This window comes from Antedon mediterranea, chromosome 9 (genome assembly GCF_964355755.1).
Source record: "Antedon mediterranea chromosome 9, ecAntMedi1.1, whole genome shotgun sequence".
NCBI lineage: Eukaryota > Metazoa > Echinodermata > Crinoidea > Comatulida > Antedonidae > Antedon > Antedon mediterranea.
Window position 1 is genome coordinate 18447630 of NC_092678.1, and position 17653 is coordinate 18465282.

Sequence of the window (17653 nt, forward strand, 5' to 3'; positions counted from 1 at the left end):
TGTGTTGGTTGTAACACCGGTAGATCCAATCCTTATCGCTCAAATAATTTGTATTGAATTATATAGGTCAGTGGATTAGTTGGAACCGCTGCAGGGAAAACATTGCCACTGTCTGAGGCTCCCTAGCTTGCAGGCTAAACAAATATTAGTATAAAGGCACTGCTAACAGTTATTGCGAGGGCATCGGCATGTTCAAAGACATGATTTGATTATTCAGATAATTTAGTCCATCACTTTTTAATTAGTAATTCATAATTTATATCGTCTCCCTGAAAAAAAAAATTAAATTTGCATATGCATTTTTAACTTCGCATAATAATTATTCCCTTTGACCAAAAATTTGATTGGCTTAAAAATTATTTGCCTGAAAAAAAATCTTCCTCTAATTTAAAGCAAAACAATAGCCAATTTTTTTAAATTTTTTTTTTAGGTAAAGTTTTACTATTTATTTTGTCGTCTTATATTTATAAGTTAAATAATTTTTTTGGTTCGTTTTTTCGTAAATAAATTCATTAAAACTGCCAAATGGCCCATTCAAATTCTGATTTTGTAAATCTTTATTTTTCATAATTTTGGGTACAATACATCTTTAAGATTTGTCTTTTTTTAAATTGTATAAACATATTGTTCACTAATATAATTTTAAGAAACTTGAGTTTTCAATGATTGGTGAATGATCAGAAACTGAGTTATGACAAGCAAATTGTGAACCCCTTTTGGTTTGTGTTACTGTATGTACTATGATGGCCATTGAAAGACTGATTTGTGGACTATGATATATTTTAGTAACTTGTTTGGTTTGTGTTATACTATGTTTTTTTTGTTTCTTTTTCTCTTTGATAAAGTTTTTTAAATATTTATGTCAACTTCATCACTGTTTACTGGATGCAATAAAGGAGAAAGAATAAATAGGCCTAATAGTCATTATAATTTTTCTACATAATTATCACTGTTTTATGTTCTATTGCATATTCTATCGACTACTCTTCCATTACGGTAGTTGCATTTCCATCAACTTTGCCTTGCTTTGTTGCTATACTTAAATTAACTTCTCCATTTAAATATGGTTTTACTATCTGCAATAAAAGGGAGTGTAGGAATGAGTGATGAATATTCTCTGAAAAGCGGGAAAACTGCCAAAATAGGGAATTGGACCAAGATGTTTTAGTCTCATTACCTCGTTCTTCAGATGGAACATAAAGTAGTTTGTCCCATACACATGCACTGTCAAAACTTTGATACATTATTTGAAAAGAACAGGAAATCATCTTCTGGTGTGCTGACCTGGATAGGCACATAGATAGGTCATAGGTTAATAGAGTTTCAATCCTCAGTTTTTCTTGAGGACGATTATTTCTATACAGTATGTATATACCATAATGCCATGATTAAATGTAGTAGAAATATTTAAAATTGTAAATTTTTGGAGTAGTTTTTTGTTTGTGAATGTAATTATGCCGGATTGAGGTGGGCGGACACACCCACCTTCCTGTCTAAAACCAAGCATTCTACCCAACCGACTGTTTACCCACTCAAGACTACCTCAAAAGTGACTTTCACACCTACTCTTAGATTTGTTATCACCCAGCTACAAATCTAACATTAATATACATAATCTACAAAACATTATCATAGCATAGAAAAGTACTAACTGTAGTTCTGATATTTTGATTCTCTACAGATTACTTAGAAAATAAAAAATGCAAAACATTGGTAATTAATGTTGAGAAAAACTACTTATTATACAAATTTCAATGACCAATTATAATATATTTTATCTCTAAGGACGTATAAAACTGATACAATCTCCACGTTACAGCGAAGCATTACTAAAAATAAAAAATAAATTGTAAAAAAAATCATAAATAAATCAACAATAAACCTGCTCTAGACGTGCATATCAAATTTGAATTATATTTAGAAATATACTATTAAAAATGACTTTATAATTTATATAACAAGATTTCAGAAAAATATAAAAAAAAACTTTTCCAGTACAACATCTGCAGCCGTAGTAATATCTTTCTATAAATTATAAAATTGAGATTTATTATTTTTTTATGACTAGGAAGTGGTATATGTTGAAGCTGCTGTGAAAACTGTTATTGTTTTTCCCAAACTTATTAGCCCTCAATCAGAGAAAAGTGGGATTGTTTAGTATCTTCTTGATTCTTTCCAGTTTTATTTTCCACTTGCATTTTATTCCAAGAGCTAAAATATGGAATTATAGATAGGCTTTGTAGATGTTGTTTGTCTGTTTTGTATTGTTATGTTCAACAGTTTTGTAAAAAACTTGAAAAGTCAGAAAGTGATATCACCATATGGAATTTATTTAACTGCAGTTACTGCAGTAACTACATTTTATTTACTCTTTAAGCAGCAATTTTTAATCAACCATTTTTGCAGTAATCGTATGTCATTGTTTTTTTTTCAAAGACTGCCTTAAAAACTTCTACATTGAAACAAAATCATTTAGGGAAAAAAATTCAGTAAGTGAGTAGCTGTAGTAGGATAATTTTGAAGTATCAATAACAAATGAAAAAGACAATAATGACAAAAACTACAGTAATTATGGTATAATCAATACAAATTATAAACATTTATAATTTCCTTTTATATTCTAACATCCATAGGGTATTGTACAAATTTACTGACCAACTGTGTTTTTTTGACCATCTGTGTTTTAGTCGCAGCTGACTGATGTGTTCTATAATTAGAAAGTGGAGAAACCAGCAGTGATTTTTCTGGTCTATGCTGAGTGGACAAAGCGACGCTCAGTTGACCAAGCGCCTGTTGGTGTTCGTAGCAACGTGTCAAAGGGGCAATAATATTGCACCTGATGGTCAATCTGAAAGGCATATATGGCAACTTTTCAACTTTAGGTGTTGGGTAGACCTATAGAGAATCAGCGTTTGTTTGGTATTAACATCTGTTAAGGCCAATGTTGCCTGTGGAGTTTTTTCAAAGCTCTCAATGGCAAGTTGATAGATCTTGGGTATGGCCTACCTAATTGATGTTTACTATAAAAGATAAATACTTTATACATTTATTTGTATTTGCCCATTACAGTATTTTTGCTATTGCACACCTCCATACACATGGGGAATCAAAATGACTGGAATTACACTGGGAAGGTTTAAAATGTCATTTGAAAACTACCCACAATAAACTAGACTGAATGGGAGGAGGTGGGGAAAGGGCAGGCCTACTGTTTCTTGTGTTCAATAAGTTTAGAGGTTCAGGTTAGGAGTATGAGGTCAGAGCAGGGAGTAACTTGTTCAAGCACCGCTATATGCCTGTATTTCAGCATGTTAACTGTCTTAACGCAAGAGCATATTCATTGAATGCAAAAATTAAGACTTTCACAGACGTTTCAATGCTCCCGATTTCTCCAGGAGCCTCTTGAATTTTCATCCAATCTTCCGAATAGAAAATATATTTGTATCATATGTCGTAACGCTTCCGAAAGATGACAGTGGTACGTTAGACCGTTCCCACATGATGGCATGTTTGCGGACTAGTCCAATATGGTACAGGAGTGTTCTAGAAACCTTTTAATATTGTATCTAAGACCTTCAATTTGGAGAGCACAGTAGGCTGTTGTCGGTTTAAATAGGTAAGCTATCACTCATACTCTAACACCAGTATTGGTGTGTATTTAAGATAAAAACATTTTTACCCATGTTTTTTAGAAGGTTATTTATTTAATACATAATTGCATCCGATTAGTTACTAGATTGTGTGACGTACGTCTGGTAAACATTAAAATGCCGTTTGCGTGAGGTATTTTGTGGTGAATTTGAAACACGTCAAATCCTGAAAATATTAACTTTCATCTGCTTTTACCAAAAACATTTTGTTGCCATAATATTAAGTAGTCTGTATGTTTTGAAATTGTCTCATTAATTGTTTAGGGGCTATTTCCTGATCGTATCTATAAAATAATTAATATGAATAAAATTAAAATGAATAACATCATCATTTGCTTTATTAATTTGTTGATTGTGATTACATACAATCAAATCAGATATATGTAGAAATTAATTGTATTCATAAATCCATTTTTGCTAATTAACAACGGTGAGTGACCGACCTTTGGACTCGAGTAGGGAGTCCACTCATATGCAATTACGCACCATGTTGTATTAACACATAAACCATGTTAGCCTGTTAGGCATCAGTGAACATGCAACGCATATAATTAACTTAATTATATTTCTTTTGAAGAGATTGCTCATAGTTATTTTAAACCTTGGCATCGTAGATGTTTAAACACATTACAATAATATTTCTGTTGTTTATGTTTGGCATACCTTAAAAAAAATGTGATTTTATTACCTCTAACAAGGGTGCCTTTAACATTTTGTGATGTTCAGACCACATGAACAACCTCCTGGATCCTTCAATGGTTTTATAAAATGAATGTATGCATCTCCAGTCATCATTCATAAAGAATAATCTAAAGCCATTCCTATTTTAGGTAGTTTCAGTACTATCAATAATTGCATTTTAGAACCTGTATTAAGGGGACACCTTTGGGTTCAACAAATTTCCTCTTTATAGGTGTCCTCTAAGGGTGTACTTGGTGTCCACTGAGTAGGAGATGATTATAGTGTTACAAAGTATTGCCTCTTGTTCACTTTACAGGAAAGTGTCTTTTTAATCAAGAGTGTAATAAAAGTGTCCTTTAATTTAGTACTGTTTTTTTTTGTTAAATGTATTTCGATAAATTCTGCTAAATTTATTTACAAATTATATTTAAAGAGAGTTACAGAAACTGAATCTACCAATTGTTAAAGCCTTATGCAAGCATATTGATTAACTTTGTTTGCTCAATTGAAAATAATGCTAGTACTAATCGTAAGTCTTAGAGGGCGTTGTATCGCAGTGTATTGACTGGTTATGGATATTTATCGAGGCTTGCGAATTGTTGTAGTTCAGTGTTTGCGTGACATAGTTTGAACTGAGAACAAAGTCAAGGTTATATTGATTGAAGAGTACATTGTACTATATTACAGCATGTACAGTCAAAATACAGTACACACAGTATAGTAGTCATGAGAAAAAAAGTGGAGAGGTGGTTGCAAGAAAAGGGAACAATTTGTGTGCTGGTCATAGGGTTGTCCTATTTCCAATAGGCCTAGCTATGAAAAAGTGGTGGGCTAGGTTGAAACCTTACAAACCGTACAGTTGGCTATGGCCCTGACATAGACAAAGGTGCTCGAACTATACCTTGCTGTACAGTATGGTTGAAATATCTTTAGGTCTGCAGAAAAGTATGTGTTGTGTGTGATTTTGCCTATGCGAAATTAAACATGAACATATTTATAGTAGGGATGCATTTGTCATAAAATCTAGGGAATAAATGTCCTTCAGCAGATGATCCTAACCTGCACTATCCAATGCAATAGCTCAGGAGTAAAAAGAGAGAGAGAGTTAGTAAATGAGGAAGTTAAGAAGACATAAAAAGATCAATGCGAAGGACATGTGAACGTACCCTGATATAATTGTATTATAAAAATTAAGTTTTGAAAAATCTCTACCTTTCCTGTTTTCTTTCAAAATAAACCTCTGATATAATAGACTAGAAGAGTTTCCTAAGCTTTTAGTGTTGTTGTTTCCTTGTCACTATCATACAATTTGTTGTGTTTCTCCATAAACATGCCTTGAACACTTTAAAGACCCCTTCCCTGCAATTTTGGACGTTTTTTGGAAAATAATACATATATATCACTTTAAAAACATTAAACCATGTCATTCCTTGTCTTAAATGTACGTTTTATGGTAAATTATGATAAAAAGTGAGAAACAATGCACTACCTAAGTAGCTCGCGGCGATCGACCTCTCGTGGACGGTCTTAGGCCTAGCCTAGCTAGGCTTAGTTTTGTAGGCCTAGCTAGTAAACATCGGTAACGTACGAACATCGTACGCGAGCTATATACCTAGCCTGACGTTGTATAGTTGCTGCATTAATTGTCTTTCTATTTTTGCCAGACTCCGTTGATACAAATTGGGGAAAACCCGGTATTTTCGCTGAAAAGTTAGGAGTCTTCCATTTGTTTTGGCCTCACGATCGATCGAAAAGTGGGCGAATTACAGGTGAAAAACAAAAATATCAATCCGCGCGCAATGCATTTTGGGATTTATAGCGGGCCGCTATAATTATTAGAATCGGCTTATTTTTCACATTTTTAACCGTTTAAAGACGAAAAAAGTTATCGCAATAGGACCATATAGTATTATTTTTACATTAAATATAGTTTGTGATCTTAAATTAGATCTAAAAAACGTAGGGAATGGGGCTTTAAGCCAAATTGTATCTTTCTATGAGTAGTTACTGAGATACAAGACTACCTTAGTCAAAAGTAAAACATTTGCTCCCTTCAAAGTCTTCATCCAAAATAAAATTATTACTACTTTATTGTCAAAATGATATAAAAAATAATATTACAAATTTATATTAAAATATATGTTTTAGACAAAAGGTGTCATATATGGCATGTTTCTATAAAAAAATCAGTGGGTAAACTTTGTTAATAGTAGGTCCTCTATCATCATTCAAACTAATCAACCACTTAGTACCAATGGTAAGATTCACAGTCTGTCAAGAAAATGAATATTCATCATTTAATATTAAGTCAATGTCTTAATTTGATATTTTACATTAAAAAAAATTGTTTCATGATAATTATACTCTAAAAATTGTATGAAATGTTAATAATATTAATTGTCTTAAATTAGTAGATAGGTAAATATCTTATTTGAGTTTTACTTTCAGACAGCGATAAATTTCAAGAAAGCTATTATCCGTCACATTTATCAAACTAATTTTGACACCTATGTTTAAACATATCATTGTGTTTGTATAATTTGATGATAATCTTCTGCCATGTGACACTTACAAATGTCAAAGCAATCAAATTTCTCCAGCTCGCTTTTTTTACTTTATCTATGTTTTATGATATTTCAAGTTTTCTTTGAATATTTGAACGATTGTTTAGTATTATACACATCAATTCACTCGACCATTTCAGAATTTTAAATTATTATGGAACGTCCGTAATTACTAGGGATATTTGGTATAGTGTTAAATTATGATTGCTGTAAAGCAAAACAAAAGCATGAGTAAACATGAATAATAAATCAACTACCCACACACAATGAAAAGCCATGATCTTGTAATCATTGTATAGATTGAAATTCGTAAAAACATGCCTATTTTAAATCAGTTGGCTCTTCGGAATAAATAGAGACCACCACATTTATTTTCCAAATATAGTCAATGAATTTTAGAATTCATGTACTACTGTATTTGGCCTATAAAATGTTGTAATATCATCACCACCAAAAACATGATTTTCATCAACTTTGCCATAGTTAGTTAGATACAGCGTATCTCGCATCTTTGGTCGATACATATATGCTGAAAAAAATAGGTATTTTGAACTGGGCATTCTCAAACCCTATAAAAGCACATCTGGGAGAAGAGAGTCTATGAGATGTATCTAGATAGTAGTCTGGCTTTCAACATATGCATTTATTATTGAATGATGGTCAAATCATTCCTCTATGGTAATGTTGAGTCTTGTTTTTTGTAAGAAATATTTCTTGTAATAATATGATATATTCTAAATTCAATGTATTCAAACTGCCAGCATATTTGTAAATACTTATAATATTAAAATCTTTTTCCTTGCATATAGATTTATACTCACCGTAAAATTACCTTTTTTCAATATGGAAACACACTCTAAATAATATAGTGTTTATTCTAAATATGTATTCATTTGTATATTTAAATTCATATTTCATATTAAAATCCTTTTCGCGGCATATAGATTTATACTGAATGTTAATGAAAAAAACGTTGATGGATATACGGTCAACCGACAATCTCGATAATCTAGATTGTCAATGTGGTCATTTTACAGTCTATAATTAGCGATATCTTTTTGCGGTTAAGCTGACACCACGATCAACGCAAATGCTATCGGACTTGGTATACAATATCCTAACACATGACGTTATTCTAGCAACATGATTATGTTTCCCTTAATGTTTGATTTGATCAATAAGAATAACATATACATATTATGTATATATGTATAATCACACCTGTGTATTGCCTTGCGCTGTAAATGGCTCTTGATCAATTATATGATTATTATTTGAAACAAAACCATTAAGGTGTTTTTATGCACCTGGCTATTTTAATTATTTTCTATAGATTTGATTAGAGCATCTGTTATTTGATATCTTTTCAAACAATGCTTTTTTTGAAAGCATTTCCAACAAATTGATTTTAAACAATATTTCAATAGATTGCTGAATTTATTTACCAGTGGAAAAATAATTTGTTTGACACAAATACATACAGTTAAACAATTTCAATTTAAAGTGTTTTGACAAAACAGATACAGATACAGATTCATTTATTGTCCAAAATATTAATGGAAATTACAGTGCTCATAAAACTTGGCTTGCCTAAAATAAATAAATATATATATATATATATAAAACACAGGAAAGCTTATGATAACAATTTTCTGTCGTCAGTTTTTCCAAAAAACTAAGGTTACCAAATATCCTGAGAAAAATAGAGAAAAAATAAATATAAAAAATATATAAACGGACTATAAAGAGCAATAAAAAAGGTGATGTGGAAGAGATCTACTGGACCTTTAAAGCAGTCAAGTACCTTTTTTTTTGTTTAAATATTTTAAATATTTTTTTACAAACATGATTTACAGAATTTAGAAAATGCTTATTGAATTGGATGACATTTGGAACATTGGCAATAAGTTACTTAAGAAACCAATGTTAAGTTTAGCATTAAACATTTGTCAAAGTTTGCTAATTGTCCAGTTCACAAACTTTGGAAAACTGCAGAAAAATAGTGTACAGAAGTTAGGCCATGCAATTTCATGACTTGCTGAGATTTGCAAACTCAGCCAATCAGAGTTTTGTAGTTATGTGATTCTGCAGGTGGCGTGGACAAAATGAAAGCCCCAAGTAAACATCATGGTATGTTTACTTCAAGAACTTCTGCAAACAGTGGAAACCCACAACCAACTGACTAGTAGACTAGGCTCAACTTGAAATAATGTGACTTATTAGTGCATATGCCGAGAGAAACCTGAAGCTAAATGGAGCCATTGAGCATATAGTCAATGAGTGCAATCAATAGATATCAAATAAAGTAATATACATATTTATTACTACTCCATATCTGGCCTTGGGATTGTGTTTCAGTCAATTTGACGGAATTATCGAACGAAATCAATTAGTGAGAGCAAACAAATCTGATTCGACAGCTACCTGTGTGTTGGAAGTAACGTTACGCCACTGTCTGTGTATTTATCCGATTCTAAGTATTGTGTATATACTGTACAAATGGCATTATTCGTCCTGTATCATTGACAAATTCTGCAATACAGGGTCCCATGTGTATCACATATACAGTAGTATCATAGGAGCAATATCACAAATGTCACCTAACCTTGATGATACAAGAATTCCCATGTTACTCTATTGTTTGTAAGGTAGCCTTGAGAAAAATTTTATATTGACTTATTCATCAACTAATCTATGTAAATATCTTTTCAAGTTTATGCAAATGTCTTCATGTAAGTTTATGCGAAAGTGTAAAGTATGCAAATGTCTTCACATTTATAAATGTCTTCAGGTTAATACAAATGTCTTTTCAAGTTTATGAAAACGCATTTTCTAGCTTATGCAAATGTCTTTAAGCTTATGCAAATGTATTTTCAAGTTTATGTAAATGTCTTCAAGCTTATGCAAATGTCTTTTCAAGTTTCTGCAAATTTCTCTTCAGGTTTTATATACAGAAGTCTTCAAGTTTATAAAAATGTTGTATTTTCAAGTTTATGCAAATGTATTTTAAAGTTTATGCACATGCCTTCAAGTTTATTTAAATGTCTTTTCCAGTTTATGCAAAATTCTTTTCCAGTTTATGCATATGTATTTTCAAGTTTTGTAAATGTCTTCAAGCTTGAGATAACAAGTTACTTGAAAATACAAATGTCTTTTCAATTTTCTGCAAATATCTCTGGAGTTTTTATTTACAAAAGTATTTAAGTTTATAAAAATGTATTTTCAAGTAGTGTATAAACATTTATTTTCAAGTTTATGCATATATATATTCAACTTTATGCAAATTTATATTTCAATTTTATGCAAACGTATTGTCAACTTAACAATACTTGATCCAACTGAGTTTTGCATTCAATTCTCTAAAGCTGCTAGAGAAAGATTATATTAAATCAATCAATCAATGTATGGAAAAAAATGTTTGATTTGTATTGACTATAACCCCAAGCTAAACAAGTGTTTAACATTTGTTAATTATTGAATTTTCCATTGTATATATAATGTATTAATAATTGTATTTATGAAATGCTTATTAGTTATTAGTACAAATGCGGGCTTTGGTTTCATTATCTACCAAAAAAACAACTATTGTGTTTCTGCTGCGGAGTGCAGTTACCTCGTCGAATCGGTAACTAAATACCGTTGAACTGTTGTGTCAACAGACACAAATCACAGATATTTCATTAATAAATGTAAAAGGCTAAGTTACAAAATCAAATTACGTTTAACTTATGCAATTTGTATGCTGAACTTTACTCATTTGAAAATATAATTTTGTTTTAAATACGGCGACGTGTTACGGCATGTGGATAGTATAACATAATTTCATAAGTTGTATGGATAGCTAAAAACAATAACACACTACTACATTTGTTAAATTACATAAAAAAAAAAAATTCTGTTAGACTTTTTTTTTCATAGATTTATGCAATTTTTTTCATATATTGTATAATTTAGTTATTTCCATTCAGAAAAATAGTTGCTTTATCATAGTTTCATTAATTTCATAAATATTATTTCAATATTAAAATTAAGTTATTGTCAATCTCAAATTTGTTCTTTATATTGATGATTAAATAAATGGTATCTTGAGATATTCATAGATTCCTCCCAGGAGAATTATATATTTGTTTGATCATAGTTCAATGGTTTGATTAATTTATTCATTCATTCGATCTTTGATTCCGCTATTCTACAAGTACATTTTTTATATAAATAAGTACATGAATTATTCATTTCATGATGTATACTATCTCATTGGGCCCTATAGGCCCGGATGCTCCTTATATTTTGGAAGTTCATGCTTTTACTTTCAGGAAAAACGTCGTTGTTTTCTGTATGTACTTAGCAAATATAAATAAATCAGTTAAGTGGCATGGGTGCTACAGTTGTTTAAAATTTCAAGTTGTAGGCCTACTCTTGCCGACAATCAGTTGGTGCCAATTGTAATGGAGCTAGCAGTGGCATAACGTAGGAGGAAAAGTCCCTGATTTAGCACTGTTAAGACACCCTCCAATGCGAGGTAGTTGCATCAGGGCTGATCATGCTCTGGTGCCTCTTAAATCCAGAAACCCCTGATTTAGCACTGTTAAGTCACCCTCCAATGCGAGGTAGTTGCATCAGGGCTGATCATGCTCCGGTGCCTCTTAAATCCAGAAACCCCTGGTTTAGCACTAACAAAGGACCCTCCAATGCTGGGTTGTTGCATAAGTGCTGATCATGCTCTGGGGCCCCGTAAGTCCAGGAACCCCTGGGTTTAACACTCTTAAGTAGCCCTTCATATGCGGGGTAGTTGCATCAGGGCTGATCATGCCCATAAGCTCTGGGGCCCCTGGGTTTAGCCATTGACATAATGCAGTGATTGACTCAGGATTTAAAAATGGTGCTGAAATTAATCTGATATTTTGCATACAAATGTCCAAATTTAGCAGGGGTCATGCCAGCTGGACCATGGCTGGACACCTCCTTGTATTCCTAGTTGATGGTTTGCAGCTTAAATCACTTAGTCACTAGACTCACCTTGATTTGCAATTCATAGGTTGATAATAGGTGCTGCCACCGCAACCCCATGACCATTTGTATGGCAGCATATTGCCAAATAAAATGTTAGTTCTAAAATAAAATTGATATATCGACCCAATTTCTAGTAGGTTTGTGCTGCCAAAAAACACCAGTCCAACAGGTTTCATGTTATGTTTGATTGGTAAAAAAAAATTGTTAGTAATTAAATGATTAAACATGTTATTACTTAATCTCATTTTTACTGTAATGCATTTATTTTCTATCCTTGTATTTCATTATTATGAATTATTATCATATTTATGACAAGTATGAACCTGGTTCAATTCATTCCTGATGATGTATTTATTACTTTGCTGTCAAATTTGATATGATTAATCAAATAATATATTCATATAGAATTCTTGACTTTTGTATGGCTTTCATTGTTTCATCTCTATGATATTCCAATCAACTTTCCACCTCTCTGAAAACCTGCAGACTCTCCTAGACTTTGTCCAAATTCTTTAAAAAAATAACACACTTAAAATACAGTGAAACCCCTAATTAAGGGGACAGAGATATTGTTTCTTTTTCGTTTCACCAGAAAGTGGCTCCTCAATAGTGTCCCCTGAATAATGGTGTCCCCTGAATAGGGGTGTCCCCTGAACAGGGGTGTCCCCTGAACAGGGGTGTCCCCTGAATAGGGATGTCCCCTGAATAGGGGTGTCCCCTGAATAGTGGCGTCCCCTGAATAGTGGTGTCCCCTGAATAGTGGTGTCCCCTGAATAGGGGTTTCCTAATGGATAGGTTCTATTGTAGTAGCCAATAGTTTGTAGAAGATATATAGAATAGGAACCTCGTACGCAATAGGTTTCTTGTTTCTTATTTTTCATTAACATTTATTTTTCTCTCATTTTCTTTTTTTTTACATTTTTTAATATGAATTTATTGATGTTGTTTTGTTTTTGAGTATGTGATAGGCATGGTTTCCAACCTATCAGTACTATATTGATTATTCTTAGGCAAGATATTTTACTCTCAATGCCTCATCCTTTGGATGAGACGTAAAGCTGTTGGTCCCATGTACTTAGAACTTTGTATACTATTAAAAAAGCAGGGGATCGTCTCCAATTGAGCTGATCTGGGTAGGCGCTGCACTGCTGGCTGCCGTTGGTTCATAGAAGGCAAATCCAAATTTTCTCAGTTTCTGGTTAAGCTTGAGGACATACCTTTTAATTTGTTTAAATAAATCTTAATATTTATTGTCTATTTCGTGCCTAACTTACCTGGATAATCGAAATATAAAATTTGTCTTTTTGTATCTCCTAATAGGTACGGTGATATGGTTCCAACAACGATCTTAGGAAAAATTGTAGGTGGTATGTGCTCACTATGCGGGGTGTTAGTGATAGCTTTACCCGTGCCTGTTATTGTCTCAAACTTCAGTCGAATTTATCACCAAAGCCAGAGAACAGATAAACGAAAAGCACAAAGAGTAAGTACACAATCGTTTTTTGAATCTTTAAATCAATAACATTATCGCTTTTTTTTATATGGTACCATTTTTGTGATGCATGTTTTCTTAAAATTTACCATGAATTGTTTTTAAAGGGTTTTTAAATTGAAACATTGAAAATTTATGTCTAGCTAAACATATTTCAGCCCTTTCTCGCCAAAAAAATGTGGAATGACATATTAAGGTCTGTAAATATCTAACATAAAAATCAGAGTGAATATTTTTTCTTGTTTGATCTAAAAGTTCACTTTGCAGTGCTGTAGCCACGAAAAATAAAAGTGGTAAGGTGAAAAGGGAAGGGAATGACCAATCTGTGCGCTGGCCAAAGGGTTGTCTTGGTCATATTGAACCAACCATATTAGTGGCTACGGCCCTGTTTTGTTTATCAATTGGGAGGCAATTCTTTTACGCATACACATTTCATGCAGTTTTGTTTGTATTTAGCCCATAACTAGTATTTTTACAGGCGTTCGTTCTTCTACAAAAGGGCAAAATGTTATCACCACCTAGGCTAGTTACATCTGTTTATCATTTCTTCCACTGATGATCTCTTGTTGAAGAGAGCACTTTTGAGGCAAAATGGTGATTCGTTGTTATTATACTGATTATAAAAGCAACATAATTTCTTAATTTAAAATTGCAGATTATTCTAAAAAATTTACGACAATATAATATTTTTATTCAATTGATATTCTTCAGAATTTAAGTCTTTGGGATTTGTATTTGATTAACACACTTTAATAATTTGCATGAAAAAGAAAGTACTGATTGAAATGTAATTCCAATTTTTTGACCCAGTTTTGATGAATAAGTTTGAATAATCTTCGACAAGGAAAATTTGTGTAAAGTGTGCAAGTGGCCAAGTGGTTTAAAGACAGTGGAATCATGATCTAATAGCCATATTTTGGTTTGGGTTTGGTGGTAGTCTTCTTGGAGTCTTCTTGGATAAAGACTATATAAATCTGTTGAGACTTTTTAGGGGTTACCATGGTGTACTAGTTCACACACACACAGAGCCTCTGTGTTGGGAGCACTGATATGACGTGATCCTTCAAAGGAGTAGAAGCATGTAGTTGAAAAGTGTAACATAAAGTCCAGAACACCATGGACAATGATCGGAATTGTGCTACAAATGGAAATATATCATCAACATTATTATTATAAATTCAAACGCATATGTTTAAAAAAATATAGTTATTATTGTATAATAATTTTGACATGATCATGTTTGTATTTTAGTCCTTGTCAGTAGGTTACTTACAGTACGTAGTCCCGAAAATTCTGTTGCACTATCTGCTTCCTTTCTTTCATATACTCTCTTTAAAGTCACTCCATCCTCCCACCCTCAATCCACACCTGACCTCTGTGACCTTCTATTTATACCATCCTTGCTAGAGTTTTCTCCTGTACTTCCACACACTAAATCAGCTTGAATCTCTAGAATACTTCCCTCCCCCCCCCCACCCCAAGATATACAGTACAGTCGACCTTCTCATTTACACACTTCTCAATTACGAACCTTCTATTTTACGAACGCCGTTCGAACGATGACGTCATCAGTAATATTAATAAAACTTTTACGTACCTACTAATTTATTATCTTCTTAATTTATTAAACTACCCCAAAACAATTATTTCATAAATAAAGCAAAGCTTATTAAAAAAGATCCACGATTTATTTCTAGTTTAAAAGTTGTCTATTCCTAGGCCGTTAGCTAGGCCGTTTAGCTAGGCCTAGGCCGTTTAGTCTAGGCCTAAGCTAGAGATCATCATCCCCACTGCTGGTGGAGTGCATGGAGAGCACCCTGCACGTGTTTTTGAAAAAAAACAAAGGTTGATCGCGAACTGCAAAAAAGGCTAGCTACGATGACCATACTATCAATTTAGTTTGGTTTGTGCATGTGGTTACGATATAAAAAAACACTTGACTCTTATTTATTAACATTTTAAAACTTTGTTGTCAGTCGTTGCGTAGCCATTTTTCTGGGAATTCCATTTTACTTGCTGTCAAACGCCACACATACATAGTAGCTTAAAAATGTAAATATTTGCGGTCCAGAACGGATTTGATATTATTACTTTAGGAACAAGTTCGTAAATTACAGTTTGTGTCACAATATGCACAATAAAAAGTAAACGATGGAATTTTGGTACAGAGAATGTGTGTAACATAACAAAAAGCAGAAATATCAATCTTTTTGGCATTTAAGGTGTTAATTTACATGTTAAATCTAATAGTTTTATACTGTATTTTTAATACTGTTTGTTCTTTATAGTGTACTATACACAGTAAGTTGTACATAGGGCATTTTGTTTGGACATGTTTTTACCACTGATTTAATAGAGGGCGCTTTTTTCCGAACCTTCTCATTTACGAACTATTTCATTTACGAACGCCTCTCAGACCAAGGGGTACGTAAATGAGAAGGTCGACTGTATATAAGATTGTATTATCAGTGCTTGGTTTTCCAGTTCATTTAAATAATTTAATTTAGCCTGTATTGTTTATAGTGAAAAAATGAATCAAGTGAAGCAGAAATTATTGTATATTAATAATTAAATTATAAGCTAACTAATTCACATTATTGCAAAATTGATGTAATCATAATGCGATATTGTTTATATATAGAAACAGAGACGTGTTTGATGAACTTTTATTTTTTTTATTATCACATAGATGAGGACATTAAAATATAAGCCAAAAATGTTTAGCAATAGCCACTGTAGCGTGATTTATCACCGTTTATGGAATGGAGCCTCTGTTTTAACAGTTTTCAGTTCAATGGTGGATTTCAGATGTTGTCTCGGACTTTTTATTTTGTCTTAAAGTCATAAGGAGAGGAGGATCGTACACACAAAATGTATATTTTTCATACATTTCGGTTATTATAAACTCCTATCCGTCTTAATAAAGTTTAAATTTATGTTGAAATAATACCTTTGTTCCAATTCACCCTAGTTATATAAATTCTCCATATTGTTCATTTTTAGGTAGGTTAATACATTGATCTTTATTTAAGTAAGATAAAGAATTGGTTTTTTTAAAGACTATCATTTTTTTTTTATTTAACCAGAACAATTCAGAATATTTATTTTTGATATATTCATTATTTTTATCTAGATTGTTCAAAACCTGCTAGACTTTTTTTTTCAAAATAAATGAATAAAGGTTGAATTTAAATTTTTTTAAACATAGGTAGTTCTTAATTAGTTTTGTTATGCATGCTACTGTAGCTACATTCAATAAATGATATTTCAAATTCGGTTAAAATATACCATTTTTGACACATGATTATTAAATTTAAATTTGAATAAATGAAGGATAAGAAATAATAAACTAAAATATAATATAAAATATAATTAACTGTGGAATAGCAAATTTTCAAAAAAATATTAAAAGGTATTAGTTTTGTTATGCATGCTACTGTAGCTACATTCAATAAATGATATTTCAAATTCGGTTAAAATATACCATTTTTGACACATGATTATTAAATTTAAATTTGAATAAATGAAGTATATAAGAAATAATAAACTCAAATATAAGGAACAAACTGCGGAATAGCTAATTTTCAAACAAAATAATAAAAGAATTACTTTCATATGCACTGCAGTGCCATTAAATTGATGTCATTTCAAATTCTGTTAAATACCATTTAAACCCAATTTTCAGAAGTGGTTGTTAATTTACAATGTGTATCTGAACATGAATGTTAATCATTAAAGGTCACAATAGGTAGTGTACAACTAGATCAATCAATTGACTATGCTAATAAGACAAGTCAACCAATATATTATATTGATTTTGCATACGTTTACATATTAATATTATGGTATGAAGTTTAAATGAAGTATTTAGTAATAAAGTAAAAGAAATCAAATAGATAGTACATAATCTGTTTTGGCAGATTCCTTCCTGTTCGGATAAAATGTAAATTTCTATAATTTGTTCACGGACAGTATTTTCAACAGTATTTTTAATATTAGCCTATTTATAGTATTGTAACATTGGCCTATAGCGTTTTTACAATTTGATGTATTTTTCTTTGTAGTTTTATTGTCTCTATTCCAAGCAAAGTGATTTTTTTCATTTTCACCAATTTTGTTTTTATTTGGACCATTAACATTTTGTTTATTTTCGCTATATGTAAGACGATAATGTAATTTTTAAATAGTTTACATTTTTAACAGTTTTTTTATTTTTAACTTTTTATCTTGTATTTTAATCTGTTATAATACTGCAC

At 31.6% G+C, this 17653-nt stretch overlaps 1 protein-coding gene across 1 annotated transcript in view; it reads left to right on the forward strand.

The window, feature by feature from the left end:
* LOC140058774 (potassium voltage-gated channel protein Shal-like) overlaps positions 1 to 17653 on the forward strand; it is a 93237-nt gene that overhangs the window by 27700 nt on the left and 47884 nt on the right. Inside the window, exon 2 of the mRNA XM_072104517.1 lies at positions 13226 to 13388. Coding sequence (XP_071960618.1) covers positions 13226 to 13388 — 163 coding nt within the window. The remainder of the gene's footprint in view (positions 1 to 13225; positions 13389 to 17653) is intronic.